The 19,768-nt window shown below is 37.7% G+C and overlaps 1 protein-coding gene across 5 annotated transcripts in view; it reads left to right on the top strand.

Annotated features, from left to right (window-relative positions):
- Window positions 1-16,058, top strand: part of ARHGAP6 (Rho GTPase activating protein 6) — a 298,619-nt gene extending 282,561 nt beyond the window's left edge. For 4 of the 5 annotated variants that reach the window (XM_089511603.1, XM_089511606.1, XM_089511605.1 and 1 more), the window contains exons 9-13: window positions 816-995; window positions 5,410-5,507; window positions 7,485-7,747; window positions 10,766-10,846; window positions 14,148-16,058. In XM_089511603.1, the coding sequence (XP_089367729.1) occupies window positions 816-995; window positions 5,410-5,507; window positions 7,485-7,747; window positions 10,766-10,846; window positions 14,148-14,857 (1,332 nt within the window). In that variant the 3' untranslated portion in view covers window positions 14,858-16,058. The remainder of the gene's footprint in view (window positions 1-815; window positions 996-5,409; window positions 5,508-7,484; window positions 7,748-10,765; window positions 10,847-14,147) is intronic. The other variant, XM_089511604.1, reaches the window with a different exon arrangement.
- The last annotated feature ends 3,710 nt before the right edge of the window (window positions 16,059-19,768 follow it).

Raw genomic sequence — 19,768 nt, 5'->3', positions numbered from 1 at the left:
TTGTAACTATTTCCCCTGTTTTGAAGCATTATGTTTTATTATGACAATGTGTGTATGTGTGTGTGTGTATGCAATTATTATTTGGTTTTAGATGTACCTTATTTTATTCCTTGTCATGAGAAAGGCAGTATAATAAACAAACAATTTTTACCCATAATCCTACATTTAGATCTCATGCATTTTATTTTCTTTCACAATAATTATTTAGACAAGATTCCTTCTTCATTTAAATGTGAATGCAGATCTTGTGCAAAAATTTCTATTGTTTTAATCAACAGTCTTCTGATTAGATTAGTCACTAAGTTAGTTGCTGGCAATCATTCCTGCTTCTTTTAAGAGTGCATGAATTTTCTTTTCTAATATTGCTCATGCTAGGAAGTTTCTGTTTCAACACTTTTATGTTACTAGTAATCACTGGTATAGGAATAGAAGCTAACCACTTGAAGTAACATTTGTACTGACTAACATGGACACTGAAAAACAGCTATAAAGAACATCTTTCGAGCACTTTTTTGCATGATAAATGCAATGGGTGGATCAGCTCATAAATTGCTTGATATTCAAAAATACCAAAGTTGGTATTCAAGGCTTCCTTGTTTAATGGGTATCACTACTCAGCTAAAAAATAAAGCTGTGTTGACAGACTGAGAACAAATTAAGAATGTTCATTTTTTATGGAAGACTCTTCAAGAGCCTCAGGTAATGCAGGTTCCTAATCTGATTTTTTAAAAAAGAAATGTAGTCTAAACAAAGTACCAGGTAGCCACTTCAAGAGTGAAGAGCCTAAATTTCTGCTGTTTCCCACCTCCACATAGATTCCTGGCAACAAAATGACATCACTCAACCTAGCCACTATATTTGGGCCTAATCTGTTGCACAAGCAGAAGACAACAGACAAAGAATTCACAGTTCAAAGTACAGCACGTGCTGAGGAAAGTGCTGCAATTATTGCTGTGGTACAGAAAATGATTGAAAACTATGAAATGCTTTTCATGGTAAGTGAAGTCCTTCTTGGTTTGCATTAATACAGGTTGCAAATACAGGTGTATGTAAAGTAGCCTTATAAAAATGAGAGCTTTCTCATCTAAAAAGGAAAAAAGGAATAAAAATGTAAATTTGTGTGTAGATGTTCATTCTTCAAAAATCATGACAGTATTAATGATCAGAAGAAAATTGTACTGAGTATACTTTGCCGCTATGAAATTACAGCTGATTTGGATATGAGTCATAGTATATAATGCAAGAAAATGGAATAGCAACTGAAAAGTTGTGAAATAAGTAGGTAAAACAACTGTTTGAAACTTCCCACACTGACAGTTTTCTGTGCAACAAATGTGACATATGAACAACACATATCTTTCATCAGAATTGTGGTATTACTGAGGCCTATCTTTCTACTATTTAGTTTTTTCTGGTATTTTATGCCTAGCAACAAATTTCCATGAGATAGTAGAAGTACGGTTGTTGTAGTTGCTGCATGAATGTGTTTGCTTGTGTTTCATGGGAATCCGTTGGATATTTTCTGTGATATAACCACTTAGAAGTAATACATGCACCTGTCATGAGCACTCTAAAATATTAAAGATTCAAAAAACCAATTTCACTTAATGCAAATCTTCCATTTCCTAAAGCACATAAAGTTTAACATTATGTTAAACTCTATCCGCAGGGAGGGGTGGGGAATATTATTATTATTATTATTATTATTATTATTATTATTATTATGTTCAGAATCATAAGGTATGAATCTTTATGACATTAACCAATGATGGTCTTTGAACTGTAATATTTTCAATAATAGGGCAGAGTATTAAGTGTATGAAACAAGTAAACATAAGATTAAAATGAGGGTCGGGCAGCTTATGGCATACCAAATGTTGTTGGAGCACAGCTCTCATCAGCCTTAGGCAGCATAACAAATTGTGAAATGTGATGTGACTTTCAGTCTAGCAACATCTGGAGAGTCACAAGTTGCCCGCTTCTGGGCTTAAAGACTGAATAATCTGCCTATGGATCTTTTGATTCAAATAGCCTTACTCTGTAATCTGTTTTTTTTCCCCATGTCATTTCATATTGATGTTTAAAATGAGTAGTGTGGATTTGTTTAATCTTTTTCATGGAGTAGTTTTGCTGATAAATATCCTGCAGCTCTGAAGGCCAAGCTAAGTAGCTTGCTGGATGCAAGGGAACAATATACCATTTCAAATGACGTGTTTATAATTAGAGAGCACTGTGAATGTGTGTCAGTTTGACATCAGTTATGTACAATGGAACAACATTTCTGGAGAGACTCTTCCTGTTTGTGCCAATATTTTGCTGGTTGGACTGCTTCACTGGAACCTCTGCCCCAAGTTACCTCTTATACTTGAGAGCATATTTATATCAAGCTGTTTGTGCTTGCTTCTTCATTTACAGAAAGGACTCTACAAGGTGTTGGTCTAATTCAGTTGCTAATCTTCTCCCTCAAAAAACTTTATATACTGTGATTCTCAAAATTCTCACAGTATATTGCTGGGGTGGTAGTTTAATAGAAATTTTGATTTTGTCTTACCAGTCTCTGATATTTCCCCATAAAGCAGCAGCAAATTGTTTTTGAAGTCTTTAAGTGGGAAGTGTCCAGAGCTGCTGTTTATAGTTAAGACTTTGATATATGCACTAGTTTCAATAGAGAAACATTTGGACAAGAGCATGTGCCCACAGTGTACAACTTAAATGTGGTGCTGCCAAGTTTTCTCCCACTCTTCCAGCTGTGAATGGCTTCAGCATTGAAACTGGAGTAAGTTCTGCAAAATAAAATCCAGTAGAACAGATTGTGATATTTGGCATGATACATGGGTTTATTGTCAGGTCAAGATGATTCTGCTTGTCAGGAATAATACATAATATTACGAGGGATAGTTTGAATTTCTTAAATGGATGAGCACCAACAATCTGCTAGTGATTTTAGCACAATAATAAATAGTCAGACATCTCACTTTTTAAAAAAAAAAAAAGCTGTAAAATAGCAACATGGAAAATAGGTATGCTCCACAAGTAGTTTCCAAGATTTAGGGCTGTACTAGACTTGTTTCATTTGAAGTATATGCTAAAATTGTGAATAATTTGTCAGGATGATTTGGTTGTGAATAAAACAGAAAATATCCCATGGAATGGAGTTGAACCATGAATAGGTTTTATGTGCTGTTATATTCAAGTTTACTACATTTGCAGAAGCTCATTAGTAAGCAACACAAAGGTATCAAAAATAAACAAAAACATGGCTCCATTTTTAGAGGTTTAAAATATCATTTGTAACTTTTCTGGAGAAACATGAATTGAATTGAAAATGGATAAGACCGTACAAAGCATCCAATTACAGGCAACATATCTGAGTGTTTTCAAAACTTGGCTGAAGTTTAGTGTTCTTTGAGGAGACATATGTAATGATGGTGATTATGTGACTGGACAGTCACTAATGTATCCCTTTCTATGAGCCATCTTCAATTATAATACACAGCATGCATAGAATTGTGGAATGGCCTCAATTCTAATGGCCTTCTCACCTTATTTGTGCACTACTACTTGTTTATTTACAATAATTACCTTGCAAAATTCTTGGACTGTTTATATAAAAAGACACACAAAATTGAAAATAGAACATAAAACCATATAGTATTAAGGCCGTAATTAACTATGTCAAAAATTTTTTACAAGACCTAAAAAAAGAAGAAGCCCACAAGTCTTTAAGCTTAGTAGCCTGGACTACATTAATTATTTTAAACGTTTAGATGAACAAAAAGGTCCTCACCTGGTGCTTAAAAGACCACAAGTGTGGTAACCAGCATACCTCTCTGTTCTCCCCTCCATAATATAAACAGAATTTTTTAATCCAATTTTAATTCAAATCTCATATACATTCATTTTATCTGTGTTTTTCCCAATATAGGGCAACAAAATATGTGTGTTGTGTGCCTTCAAGTCATTTCTAACTTATGGCGACCCTAAGGTGATCCTATCAGCTTGCTTTTCTTGGCAGTATTTGTTCTATTTACTATTGCCTTCCTCTGAGACTGAGATACATACCTCTTCCAGGTCAGAATTCTCTGAAGATGCCAGCCACATATGCCGGCGAATTGTCAGGAATAAACTCTTCTAGAACATGGCCTCATAGCCTGAAAAACCCACAAAAAACTACTGAGCGCATGTGTTTTGCCCAAGGTCACCCAGTAGGTTTCATGGCCAAGCAGGGAATCAAGCCCTGATCTCCAGAGTCATAGTCCAATACTCAAACCACTATACTGTCTATAAATAATACTTGAGTGTAATCTATACTGGAATATCTATGCCATTACATCACAGTTTATATGTACAGTATTTACACAGATGTAAATCATTGGAACATAAGAAGTACCATGCTTTATCATGCTAAAGTCCTATAGAATCCAGTTTCCCACAGTAGCCAGCAAGATGCCTCTAAGAAGCCCAGATGGAGGACATGAGTCCTTCCTGCCATATTCCCCCACCAGCTGCAACTGAGAGGCATACTGTCTCTTATGGAATTTTCCACCAGGTAAATGTGACAGTTCAAAAGGTTACCTGATGCTTCACACAAACCTCTGAAAACTATAAACATTTGATATACCTGCCACAATTAAGGTACTATGGAGGGTTTTTTTGTATGCACTCTAAACCATGTTGCAACAAGAAAAAATTGGCTCTAAATGGCTCTCCGGATCTCCACTTTTATAAACACAAGAGCTATGAAATCAATCTTACCATTTTAATTTTTCATTCAAATAATAGAAAGCATATCTAGCCCTATGTACACAAACTGCAGATGTAATCGACAGGATTTGTTACAGCATGAAATAGCTTAAACAGATGAATGTATAAATTCCTGCAAATACCAGGAGTACATACCCTTTTAAAAAGAAAGAGAAGGAACAATTGTTTGAGTCATCACAGTCAGGTTCTGAACTTTAAAGAGCACACAAGGTTATGTCTTTAAACCATTCACTCAAAATTAGATCACCATTCTGAGATAATTTTTCTTATCTAACACATTTCCTGTCTAACACCTCCCTCCCAATCTTGGAATTTCCAATTCCAAAAGTAACATGGCAACAATGAGTAAACATCCCCTGAAGCCCACTCCCAGTGGGAGTTGTGAATGCCAGTTCTCTACCATATAATGGGAGGAAAGGAGAAAAGAAAAGGAAGGTTGACAGGAAATAACAAACAGCTTGCTAAATAATATTATTCACAACAAAATATATTAAAGTGAACATTTTATGCAAATAGCCATTTATAATGAATGGTCTGTTGTTCTGAGATGTTTTGTTCTGTGTTAATAACAATTAACCTTTGACAAAGCGATATAGCGGTGCATGATTTTGCACTTACCTCTCTGATGTTTTCATTCATGTATAGGTCCCTGCTGACCTCCAAAATGAAGTTCTCATTAGTCTGCTTGAGACTGACCCTGATGTTGTTGACTATTTACTGAGAAGGAAAGCTTCCCAGTCATCGTGAGTAACTTGTTTTCCTTTCTTCTTCTTTTTTCATTCAGTTGAAATGGGTATTTCATTTTCTATTGTAATTATTCAAAAGCTTTCCATTTCAAAACCTGTTAACATTAATTTAAAGAAAAAAGAATATGCCATGAACTATTGTGATGTCAAACCTCAGTTGTTTTAAAAGGGATGTGATTAGTTGAAGCCTACGTGCCTTTACTGTCACAAAAATTACTTTCACACATGAACATCACATATAGTCACATATAATTTGGCAATAACTTGGCAGCTGCAGCTGACTTCCATAAGAATTCCTCCATTATTTTGAAAAATAAGTTGGTTCTACTCTTAAATGTGCCTGTTTTTTCAGCACTATTCATGCCTCAAGGAAGCAGCATGTCTTTCTTAACTCTTCCTTCAAAAATAATATTGCTACCAATAGAAATAGATGGCATCAGCAATGGTGCTACCAATGACAATAACTGTAAATGTTAAATGTGTCTCAGAACAATGAAGGAATTGCCACTTAACTTTTGTTTTATTACTAGTAGAAGTTCCTGCTTTACCTGTTGCTTAATTAAGAATAAGACATCATTGGAATTGCTTTTTTAATGTTTTTGCTAGCATGTTTTCAGCTGCAACCATGAAGCCGTGGGCTAGAAGATCAGTGGGAGAATTTTCGAGCATGTAGGGAATGTTATTTTCTTAAGACATGGCCTGTTTCTATTCCAGTTTGGAGTGATGGCTACAAATTAACTGGGTTGTGTTTTTTTTCCCCATGATGAGAAGTTAGAACAAGAAAATAAATGAGATACGCATGTAGTTATCAACAGAGCAAACCACCACAATTTCTGCCCACACATCTGTTGGAATTATGCTGACTGTACTTGATTGTGGATTTTAAATGTAGATTAATTCAATGGAAAATTCTGAAACTCTGCAGAGTGAATTGAGCACATGCCCAGCAGTGGAAGTACAATAATTGGTTCTATAGCGAAGTGTGTAAGAAGTGCTTCAATACCTCTTCTCACCATGATTGCCTTGAGATGGCTCCTTGTAAAATGGGCATAGTGACTGCTTCTTGCCCTTTCTCTTGAAACCATGTTACTTGTGCTTTTAGCTAATCGCCTCAACATTTCTCCTTATTGTCTTCATGGATATACAGAAGAAACCTGCATCCAGCTCTGTCTGGATGGAGAAAAAATACAGCCGTACCAGGCATTGCTATAGCACTGCTTGCTACTATAGCTACTATGAAGACTTTTTATTTGTGGTTTTTCTCTACCCATTTCTAATACACCTGGATTTGTAAGGAAGAAAAGCTGAATCTCCAGCAGTACAGTAACAGAAAGTCAAGCTATCATTTAAACTTAAAATCAAAGTTCTTGTTCTGAAAGCTTTCTTGTAAAATAAATATGAAGCAGCAGTGGCCATTTTAAGTTCTTTTTGGGGATTCTTTTTTGAGAAATAGAAGGTCACAAAGCTTATCAAGGTAAGGTAGTTTATGAAATTCACAAGCTTGCTTGTTGAGTACTGCAATGAGTGTCTTCCACCCCCTCCATAACATTTCTTGTGTTACCTTGGTTAAAGATTTAATTTCATCATAATTTACCAGGCTCTGTATCCATTACATCCACAAACCTAGATTATACCCTTTTTCTTATGCATTGACAGTAACAACTTTCTTGGTAAAGAAAGCAATCTGTGTAACACAAGAAGTTAGATCTGGCTTCATTCATAAGTTTCCCTTTACATTTTCTGAAATGTAATACTTTCATTGCAGTATTTATTGATTTGTGTTTATTGTCTTGGGTATATTGTGGTAGTGTGTTTTTGCTTATGTATTGTGGAATACAATCTCATCATTGTTTGTTCTAAAAACATTTCCCTTGCAGCATCCATGATCTTATCCTGCCTAAATGTTGTTAATGTGCACAGTTGTTTATGGGGCTGAACTTCATTAATTTATGTTTGTGTGTCACATTTTATTAGAGGTCCTGAAGCACTCCAGTCAGAAGGTTCTTTCTCCATGGAAGGAAGACATTCATCCATAGATTCAAATAGAGCCTCGAGTGGTGACATCTCACCGTACGACAACAATTCCCCAGTGCTCTCTGAACGTTCTCTTTTGGCAATGCAAGAAGATATGTCCCTCAGTTCTGAGAAGTTATTTAAAGTACCAGAACAGTGCACGTTGATTAGTAATTTTCAGCCGAAATCAAGAGAAAATTCCCTTGGATCATGGCTTGGGAAAGGTATGGTGAGCGCACATGGTAGATGAAATAGTGCTATTATTTTTTCACTGTGACTTGCCTACTGAGTAGTGTTCTAGTTTTTCCACACAAAAAATTCCATTTCTAAAATAGTTTATTTTATTCCATTTTGTAAGGGGGCATTTCTTTAAAATGTATTTTGTTTATTTCTAAAATTATTTTGAGCTACTTTACTCATATTTAGATGGTCAGGTCACTTTTTTCCAGGGAGAGTCACGGCTAAGAAATGAGCCAAAGCTGGTTAAAAGCACTCAGTGTTGGGAAGGACACTGGCCCGTAGCTGAAACAGATTTAACAGACCCCCTCCAAGTTGCAGATATCATTCTTCAAAGGGAATGTAACCTCATCCAGACGATGAGGAAGCTGCATTTCCTGCTATTCTTGTTGATCCATAGCCTAGATAGGAGCTTCAATTTTATCATCATACATCAAACCCATTTTATAAATTTCATACGTCCATACACATTTTCTAAACATCCAGTCTATCACCATAATTTGATGGAAAGGAAAAAGTAAGGTTTCATGTCAGCCACAATCCAGAACTGGATATTTGCAAGCACATTATTTGCACTAGCATTATTTGGATATTTGGCAATGATGCTGCTTCAACCCAAATCCCTGGACAGCTTCTTGGAGTAATTTAATGTTGCTGTCATATAGCATGAAAGACAAGATAGACTTTGCAGAACTCTTCAAGATAAATGCCATGGATCAGAATAAGAGCGGTCTTGAGTGGAAGAAGAGTAGCTTACAAGCAGAGGAGGGAGTGATATGTCCTTGAATCTAATAGAGTTTGAACTGAAATTCCTGATCTCCAAAACACTTGTTTGCATTAAGTTAGGAAAATTCTGGTGCCTGTGTCTTTGGATACAAGCCTGTTCTGATTCTGAATATCATTGTGGCTTTTGAATCAGGTATGGTTCCTGTTTCTTTATTTGAAGGGTTTCCTGGTTCATTTACTGTTTGTAGTCTGTATCTGTTAGGACACCTATGAGACAACCAGCTTGTTACCCTGAACTTCCAAATGCATGGACAACCATATTGTCCCAACAGGCAGACAAAACATCAACATCCCCCTTAAGTAATCTTAAGCATTGACATTTCAGAATATTTTATATTTTAGGCTGTTCATTAATATAAATAAACCAGTGTACATACACACACACTCCCTCCCTTTGGAGAGGAACACAGATGTCTCAGTCTAGATGTTATTTTCATAAACTTTACACTACATATAAGATTTTACATTGCATTGAAACATCATATTCATCTTGGGAAGCATTAACTGAGAGCAGCCATATAGACCTAGATTTGTAATGAATATCTTATACAGTACTATAATATAATAATTGTTGAGGAATTCTATACGTTTCCAGCAGGCATCCATGGAGAAAACCACACATTTCCAGAGGTATCTCAAACAGAGGTATCTATTACACATTCTATAATAGACGTTTATCTAATAGCATAACTATCACCAATATTATCATATATGGCATATAAGCAGTGGTGGAAGCAGCTGCATACTGCTAACCTTCTCTGTGTTTTGGACCTTCTTTTATATTATCTCAGGCCCCTCCTATCTGTCCATCTCTGCCTGTCAGGAGTAATAATTACCGGACTTCTGTTCAGCTGATAACAGACTAGTAATTGTATTAGTCTTTGGTTATTAGCCAATTAGATAAGACATGTAATAGGGCTCTTTCATGCTATACCATTACTGCACTAGAGCTGCATCCATAATGTCAAAATAATCCAGTTTTACACTACATTAACTGCCATGGCTCAATCCTATAGAATTCTGGAAATTGTAGTTTGTTAGGGGCCCAAGAGCTCTCTAACAAAGAAGGCTAAATATCTCACAAAACCACAATTCCCAGAATTCCAAAGCATTGACCCATGGCAATTAAAGTGGTGTCAAACTGGATTATTTCTGTGGTGTGGATGTAGCCTAAGATTTCCTTTTGACTGCCACGGTTCGATCCTATGAAACCCTGGGATATGCAGTTTAGAGACGAGTATTTAGAATCTTCAGCAAACGGACTCAAGTGTCTTAACAAACTACATATCCCAGGACTCTACTGGATGCAGTCATGATAGCAAAAGTGGAACCATAGTACTATAATTATGTGCTGTGAAAGAATTCACAGCTGTTTGTTTAAGATGACCCATCACCCAATTGGAAATTAAATTTTACTGACCTTTCAACATGCCACAAATGAGATACACATCTTCAACTGGCCACCATTTTGGCTACTGACCATATGTATGGCTAAACAAAATTAAGGACCATTACACAAATTATGTACAGTATACTTTTTCTGGGAGGGGAGAAAGTTCCATTCTCTCAGCTAGACTTTCCTGTATTTACCATCATTTAACTTATTGTTGATAGTTAGGTGTCCAAATACCCAAAACTAGCTTCACCATGTGCTTTTGACTCTGTGAAGACACGGGTCACCAAGCACGCTTACTGACATTCTTTATTCCAGTATACAAGCAGTATACAAGGGATTTTGCAGCCCTCAAGATTATTATTATTATTATTATTATTATTATTATTAATTTTTTGGCTGCAACTTCAGCATTGGCTGTATTGGCTAGAGCTGGTCAACGTAGTTATCATCACCATCTGGAAAGCTGCACAATTTCCATCCCTGGTATATCGGTTCAGAAGGCTAGTTACGTAGTTTCATCTTGAGTCTTGCCTTGCTTTAGAAACCATGAAAAAGACATAGAATCATAGAGGTGGAAGAAACTACAAGGGCCATCCAGTCATTTTGTTGAGGATGTTTGCAAGAGAATTCCAAAAGCTGTAAAATAGTTCTGTAAGCCTGAGAGTTTTGCCTGGAAGGGAACTGCTTGTGTACCCTGACATCCAAATGTTTCAAAAGCATGTTGTGATAAAGTGTGGAAATATGTTGTTCAAAGGGGAGAAGGAATAAATAAATTTGGAGAATTTTTAAAGAATAATCTACCTCATATTCTTCTACCCTGTAGATGTTTCAGAGGACTATTTTGACATATGGGGAACCTGGCATTCAACACTGAAAAGTGGTACCAAAGATACAGAAATTACAGGTATCCATTTTTTTTGCTCTGTAAGCATGTTTATGCACAGAGTCTATACCTATTAGAATGCTACATTATTTTAGTATTATATGCTCTCATATGGGAAGATAACACTGAATGCCATTCACCAGACCACAAGTCTTCCTTTGCTGTGTAATATGACAGTATCAAATTTGCAGATGACACCAAATTAGGAGGAATAGCTAATACCCCAGAGGACAGGATCAAGATCCAAAATGACCTGAATAGACTAGAAAGCTGGACCAAAGCTAACAAAATGAAATTCAACATGGAGAAATGTAAGGTATTGCACTTAGGGCGGAAAAATAAAATGCACAGATATAGGATGGGTGACACCTGGCTGAATGAAACTACGTGTGAAAGGGATCTAAGAGTCCAAGTAGACCACAAGTTGAACATGAGTGAACAGTGTGATGCGGCAGCTAAAAAGGCCAATGCAATTTTAGGCTGCATCAATAAAAGTATAGTGTCTAGATCAAGAGAAGTAATAGTGCCACTGTATTCTGCTTTGGTCAGGCCCCACCTAGAATATTGTGTCCAGTTCTGGGCGCCACAATTCAGAAAGGACATTGAGAAACTGGAGCGTGTCCAAAGGAGGGCGACAAAAATGGTGAAGGGTCTGGAAACCATGCCCTATGAGGAACGACTTAGGGAGCTGGGGATGTTTAGCCTGGAGAAAAGAAGGTTAAGAGGGTGATATGATAGCCCTGTTTAAATATTTGAAAGGATGTCATGTTGAAGAGGGAGCAAGCTTGTTTTCTGCTGCTCCAGAGAACAGGACCCGGAACAATGGATGCAAGCTACAGGAAAAGAGATTCCACCTGAACATTAGGAGGAACTTCCTGACAGTAAGGGCTGTTCGACAGTGGAATGCACTCCCTCGGAGTGTAGTGGAGTCTCCTTCCTTGGAGGTCTTTAAACAGAGACTGGATGGCCATCTGTCAGGGATGCTTTGATTTGGATTTCCTGCATGGTTGGACTGGATGGCCCTTGCGGTCTCTTCCAACTCTACGATTCTATGATTCTATGATTCTATGAGTATGAAATGTCAGATGTGCCCTTTGCAGACAGTCTGAAATTTCTTATAGTGGGTTAACCCAGAAGATGTTCCAGCTTCTGAGCTCAGATCACCAGAAAGACTAGAGCTGTGATTCCCATTTTGGACTTTGGCTCCCAGAATCCCAGACCATTGGCCAAGAAGGCTGAAGCTTCTGGGAGCTGAAGTCCAAAACACCTGGAGAACCACAGTTTGGGAATCACTGGACTAGAGCCTGAAACAAGATTCTTGTGAGAATGGCAACTCTATGGGACTCTTCCATCCTGCTTTAGCCTGATACTGCTCAGCTTTTTATGACACAAGCAAAAGGGGGAAGCAAAGGGCAGGCAGACTAAGTCCTACATAGCCCAAAACAGAGATAAATTTTATTGACTTTAAAGCTTTGCTTTACTGCAGTCCTATCAATGTACACTAGAGTGCAGGCAAGGAGAAGAAAAATAAAACAGGCTATGATTTATCTGTGGGGCCTTCCATGAAAATGTGTCTGGAGCTTGTGATATTAGTTACTTAGGGTGATTTAACTCTAAGAACAACATTTCTCCAAACAACATGTGGATATTATTTAGCAATTCTTAGCTCCAGCTACAATATTTTATTCTTACCTTTGAGTGGGTTTCTTTTTATTCTGAGAAATATATATAGAGAAAAAAAGACTTCTCTCCTCCTCCCTTTTTGTTTCAGTTTTTCTTAAACTTAACCAGAATAGCAATTACACGCAGCAACACTAAGATTTAGAATAAGAATAGTGTTAGAATTAAAAGAAATGAGGAGAAAAAATGGCCTGCAAATTTCTCCTCCACCACTCTCTATTTGATTAAAAAAATAATAAAAATAAAAGCCTTTGAAAGTGCACTAGTGTAAATCCAAGAAATCACTACCAACAGTCCTCACCCCTTGCCACCAAGAATGGAACACATGGATTTGGAGGTAACAAGAAACAGCAAAACCCAAGGAGATATATTGTGAGAACTCAGTCCTTCTATAGACCAGTCTGGAAGCACCCTCTTTGTCTTTTCTTCCCACCCCTCCCCTCCAAAATTTGTCCAAGTCCATTAATGTAGCTTTCTCAGTCTCTCTTTCCTTCTTGCCACAATGGCATCTAAAAAAGCTCGGTGTGATGTGAAGGTATCAGCACCAAGTAAATGTAGAAATACAGCTTATATATAAAAGTTGTGCATGTCTACTTTTTATATACAAAGCTCCATACTATGCAGTTTCTGGCATTCTGCATGAGTAAAACCTTGTTTTTAAAAACATCTCACTTATTCCAAAATAAAATATTTTGTCATCACTTTTTTTCTGACACTCGTCAAAAGTTTCCATTTATGCACCTGAAAAATAGGGGAAAAAAACTATCCTTGGAAAAAAAGGGGTTTCCTTTCAAGTATTCACATTTCTAGAACTCAGAACTGTTTCTGCCATTAAGCAGTTTGATAGAGGCAGCCTTTATAAGCAGCAGGTTCTAGGTATTCTGAAAGAAAATTGGTAGTAATTTAATTTATTGTGTTGTGTTTTTTTGAAGACCCCAAGGAAGAGAGGAGTCTTGTGGGATTTCCTTTCTCGTGTGCCAAAATAACATAGCTTGCTTTAGGTATTCAGCATAGGTGAGTGGATAGCAAAATAGCTATCAGCCAGGTAGTGTAGCTTTCAAAGAAGAGCAGTGGTATATTAACAGGCAGCAGTCCTATCTTAATTTCATTACCTATTCATGATGTACCACCCTAGTGCCTATACTTTTGCTTTTCTAGTTTAATTTCAAAATATGAAATTAAAATATATTTATTTTACAAATTATCATTAGTTATGAGCTTTCTGTAGCATTATTCTTATAAATCTTATCATAATTTTTCATATAAATTCCATGAAAATTAATGTTCTTTATCATATGGTAATATTACACTAAATCATAATTTTTCATGGTCCAAGACATATAGCTCATTAAATAAGTAATAATATAGTGTCACAATGTCTATATTCCAGTGAGGACACAGTCGGTACTTGTAATAAAGTTAATCCATAGTCAAATCCTCAGCCAGTGTTTGTAGTTGTAAATAATCTAAGGCCAACAGAACACCAGCTTTCTTTTCCATTTCACGAAAGCTTGTTCATGGCTGGGTGCTAGAAATGTCTTCTCATCATAGAACAAGACACAGCCAAGTTCAGTTGAAATATTTTTTACATTGTATTTCCAAACTTACAGACCAAATTGATTTTTTAAAAATCATTCCATAGGGTCCTACGGAGACATCTATGAGAGCAGCTCACTGCGGCCAGGGCAGTGCTCTCTTTCTCAAGGGAATCTGTCGCTGCCCTCGCCTCAGTGGCAGTGGAGCAACACAGAAATAGATCAAGGGAAGCAAACCATCCGAAGGAGCCAGACTGCTGCTGACCTTCCCGAATGTCGCTCTCATCCCCCCCTCTCTCGGGTTTGCAGCACCCCACAAATGGAAGTCAGCAGAAGGAATTCCAGCCAGTCCAATCCAGAGCAGCATTTTTCTGTGGGAAACACAGAGCACCTTACAGAGCATAACTCAGACTCAGCTTGTTTGCACAGCACGGGGAAACCATTGTATCTGAGACAAGCTGAAATAATTCGGAAAGACAGGCCACCGCCACCTTATCCTGACAAAGCAAAGCAAACTTGCACCTCATCTTTCCTGCCCATTGCTTCTTCAACTGAGAATCCATTGTGGAGGCTTCGAAGGCCAGAATCCCTTTCAGGGGGTGTAGGAGCAAGAATAATGACTCAAGTACCTGAGCAATCGGCCTTGTGTGAGGAGCAACAAGAGCCAAGAGAGAGGAAGACCTCCACTCCAGAGAGTGAACAAAACAATAAACATTTGTCAGAGCCAGACTGGCATGACTGGGAAAGAGATCGATGGCAGATCTGGGAAATTTTATCACCTGACAATCCAGATGCTCTCCCTGAAACATTAGTATGAGATCCCAGTGGCAGTGCCTATGCTATTCCCAGCAAAGGAAAGAATGGGAATGGGGACTGACTTCCAGCTTTGTTTTATACCAAGCAAATGCCATTTTTTAAATAAAAAAACAAAAAAACATAAAACTATGTTCACTTTATAAAGAATTTTAATAGCACTGTAACATGTATGCATTTGGGTCTGGGTTGTAATCATCATCATAAGAAAAATGAGATAATTCCAGGCCTAACCACTCTGTAAAATATAAACTACATGTATAATAAAAACTACAGCCTTCATGTTGCTAAGATGTATTTATGTATCTGCAGTTCAGATGATTGTATATTCTGCAAAAGTTTATTTTGTACAATGATATTTTCATATGCAAAAGAAAACAAGTTTGACTGCTTTTTTGAGAAAAAGAATTATTTTAATCACTGCACTTAGTAATATTACTACAGCATGCAATGAGGCTCTCTTTGAAGTGCACAAGCTGGTTTCTGTGCTTTTAAACTAATCTGTTCGTAGGAGACATATATTTTCACTTTGAAGAACACTAATGTCGAATGAAAGCATTAAAAGCCATATATTTTATAGTGAGCAAGTTAGAGGTGGAAGAGTACTGTGTTATTTGCTTGCAAATAAAAGTTAAAATATGACGCAACATGGTAAATATATATATATATATATATATATATATATATATATATATATATTCTATTAGAAAACAATGTCAGTTAATCCTTACGAAGCAAGGCTGTGCCTACATAAAATATCAAGAAATCCCAAAGATCTGCAATTTTATATAAATAGTATATAATATATATTTATAAATATATAATTTTAAAGTAAACTGGAATCCAATTCAGTAACTAAAGTAAGTAATTTCCTTTTTCTAAAACAAAAAAGCACCCAAAATGAAAGGGAAACCTCTTGTAAATCGAATAAGTATTTATAGGATCCGACATAAAGATTCCAGAATAAATAATACCCAAAGTATAATATTGTCTTTTTAAAAAAATGATATTTCAGTGCAAATCGTAGCTTAACTGCAAAAATGTTTGGGGCCAGCAGATGGCAATATGTTGCCACTTTACGGTTTTTTTTCCTTCCTTCACAAGGAAAAGATCTACCTATGATATTCTTATAAATACACTTGTCTTAATTTTAACACAGTTACTTATCCAGTGATGTCTTTAAATTATATCTTGTGCCACAAGGATGGAATAAAAATCTATCAGATAAAAGAGTATATGTTTTCATATATTTATTTTTAATTGTGGGGCAGAAATAGGCCATAAGCATAGAGTAGTGCCTTACAGCCAAAGTCAAAGCACCAGAGATGGGAATGCACACGCCAGAGACATCTGGAGAGGGACACCATATGTAAATGCTTGCATGCTAATGCTAGAAGAATCCAAAACGATGGGGTTGTTGGACTGTTTGGTTTTGAAAGAGAATAACAATAACAGTGGTGACAGCAAAAACCTTAGAGGAGTAGAGAAAGAAGCAGAATTTTCTCATCTTTGGATACAAACTGTAGTATATAGCAAAGTGACAGATAAATTCGGAATTTTAAAAGAATCTCATTCCAGCACAGAATTACTTTGGGTGAGAATGTGCGTACATACCTACTTGTTGACTTATGGTGACCCCATGCATTTCATAAGGTTTTCTTAGGCAAGGAAGATTCTAGTAGTTTTGCCAGTTCCTTCCTCTAAAATACAACCTACAGCACTTGGTAATCCTTGGTGGTCTCCAATCCAAGTACTAACCAGGGCAGACACTGGTGCCTTTAGGGTGTTTACAATACCTGCCCCTAAAACTAATTTAATACTAGGCACAATATTCATTTAATTATTTAATTGTTAATTAATTTAATTTGATTGTTGTTATTGTATTACCAACAGAGATGGCAAAGTGGTGTTTGTGGGACTTCCTTACTAATTTGAGTGGCATGTAGCATGTCCTGCTATGTTTCAGGCCACACAGTGTCTCAGGCCAGCCCTGCGTGTTTCTAAATATTTGGTGAGGCTGAGGGGGTGTTGTGTTTTTTAGCATAATGACTTGAACAATCCAACTGGGTTTGTTATTCACACTATTTTTTCATCAGAACTTCATCTCTTTGCATCTTTCCATGTTTTGTTGCTCAGACATGATTGCCAGCCCTGTGCTCCTCTCCCCTCCACAGAGGGTGCCAGTGAACCCTAGGAGAAATTGTTCCCCGCTGGGTTTATTGAGGTGGCAGCAGCTCCCTGGAGCCACTGCTGTGAATAAACGGTGGGGCAGGGGAAAAACCTCTTCCCTCATTGGAGGGGAAAGACACAGCTGGCCATGCAGGGATAAATCTTGTGTTTATTCACATTGTTCTTCACACTGCCAAATGATGCAAATCACTTAAAAAAACTCAGACAAAAATCCAGTACTGATTATCCTGGGTTAAGAGGAGGTGGCACTCCCACCCCAACTGAACTGGGTGCATTCAGATGCCTGTGAACAAAGATTCAACCCCAATTCATCCTGGATTATTTTGACTTTCTGAATAGGACCTGAGAGAGTCTGCAGAAAACTAGTAAGAGAAAAGGATTCTTTTAAGAAATCTTAGGGATGGATATTCAGAGCTTATAAAAGAGCAAGAGATCCTGGTTGGTAAGCAACTGCCATATTTAATACTGTGGGCCTTTGGGGTTTGGTTCCACATGGATACCAAAATCTGTGGATGCTCAAGTCCCAGTGATTAAGTATCCTTTATTAAATTGCAAAATCAAGGTTTGCTTTTTGGCATATTTTTTTTTAGCATTTTCAAGCCATGGATGGTTGAATCTGTGGATGCAGAGTCAGTGGATACAGGAGGCCAACTGTATTTTAAAAACTTATTAAACTAGGACCTACCCTCAGTCTTAAAGTTTAATTTTTATTTCACAGAACACTGATTCAGTACATAGTAATATATCACTACAGAACACCAGTCTAAAGGCACCTGTATACACAATACTTTTTGTCGAATGTTCTGCTACTACATAAGAATAAAGGAAACTTTTTTTTGTATGTTTTACCAATCTGACAGAATAAATGGGTATGGTACATTGATCAAAACAAATGCAAAAAGAATTGATGGAAATCATAAATGTAACATGAAAATATATGGATTGTATTATTAATGAATATCAGTACCATGTGGGGATGATACATTGAAAGATGCAGAACATGAGGCATATTCCACTCCTACATTTAATTTTAAACGTTCATGAAAAATGGAAAATTTATCCTTACTCATGCATGCCTAATGTGATAAGTATAAAGAGTCTTTAGAGGTAGATTCTCAATAACTGGCCGCATTCCCCCTTACAAATAAATCGCTTTACGATCTGAATCGATGGATCAGTTCAGCAGCGGAGCATGGTTCACACTACGTTTGTCCTGTTTGCATTTTCTTGCTGCAAAATAAAATAAAATAACTCACTTGTGGTTCACAATGACAAATGACTCAATTCAAAATGGACCCACTGCAAATTTAAATCAATTCTGATCCGCATCTGGCTCACACTTGCATGAAATCGATTTATCCAAAAAGACATGAAGAAAATCAGCATCAGGTTAAATGGGTCTAGTGTGTGCCCCCCCCCCCCCAAAATAGCTTCAGCAATTCTGTTCAAGTGTGAACCAGTCAATTAAATCGGTTCAAACCAATTTGTAATCCAGTTTAAAAGGTAGTGGGAATGAGGCCTCTGTGGACCTTGAAGTAGACTAAGGACTTGTAAGTAAGTAAGTAAAAGTTTATTTATATACCGCCTTTATAAGACCAAGGCGGTTTCCAACATACATACAACAATACAGCAATATAAAAACATCAAAACATAGCATTAAAAACCTTTTACAATAAAACAATAAGCACCACAATTCATGCCAGCTTGACATGCTGACGAAGGGGGCGAGGAGAGAATACTTTAGGGGTCAGGGAGTCAGGGATAAGCTTGCTCGAACAAGAATGTTTTTAACCCCTTCCTGAACTGGGTAAGGGAGGCGGCTGAGAGGAACTCAAAGGGCAGCGCGTTCCAGAGGCTGGGGGCCGAGATGGAGAAGGCCCTCTTAGTGGTGGCAACTAATCTGGCCTCTGGAACCCTTAACAATTGCTGCCCAGTTGATCTGAGTGTGCGGGGCGGATTGTACGGGGAGAGGCGGTCCTCTAAGTACCCTGGGCCCAAGCCATTTAGGGCTTTATAGGTAACAACCAACACCTTGTATTGCGCCCGGAAGCGAATAGGCAGCCAATGGAGATCTTTTAAGACTGGTGTTATATGGCTGGTTCTAGGTGTATTAGTAACCAGCCTTGCTGCCATGTTCTGTACTAATTGTAGCTTCCGGGTATGGTACAAGGGTTGCCCCATGTAGAGCGCATTGCAGAAGTCCAAGCGAGAGGTTACCAGAGCATGTACCACCGTTTCTAGGTCAGCCCGGCCCAGGTAGGGACGCAGTTGGCGTATCAGCCGAAGCTGATAACAGGTGCTCCTGACCGTCGCACTCACCTGAGATGTAAGGTGAAGCGACGAGTCAAGGAGCACCCCCAAACTGCGTATCGAGTCCTTCACAGGAAGCGTGATCCCGTTTAGGACAGGTGGAACCACCGCCATTCCCGGACCGGGGGAACCTATCACGAGTACTTCTGTTTTCTCTGGATTCAGACTGAGTCTGTTTTCCCTCATCCAGCCCATTACCGACTCCAGACAGGCCACGAGAGGAGAGATGCCATCCCCGGTCACTGCATCAGTCGGAGACATAGAGAAGACTATTTGGGTGTCATCAGCATACTGATAACCCCGTGCCCCATGTCTCCGGATGATCTCTCCCAGCGGTTTCATGTAAATGTTGAAAAGCATGGGAGACAGAATGGCTCCTTGAGGGACCCCAGATGTAAGGGCCCTCCTGTCGGAG

This window comes from Sceloporus occidentalis, unplaced genomic scaffold (assembly GCF_023333645.1).
Source record: "Sceloporus occidentalis isolate IW3139 unplaced genomic scaffold, rSceOcc1.0.p SCAF_2, whole genome shotgun sequence".
Lineage (NCBI taxonomy): Eukaryota > Metazoa > Chordata > Lepidosauria > Squamata > Phrynosomatidae > Sceloporus > Sceloporus occidentalis.
Note: the sequence above shows the minus strand (reverse complement) of the source record. Positions and strands in the feature narration are given on the sequence as shown.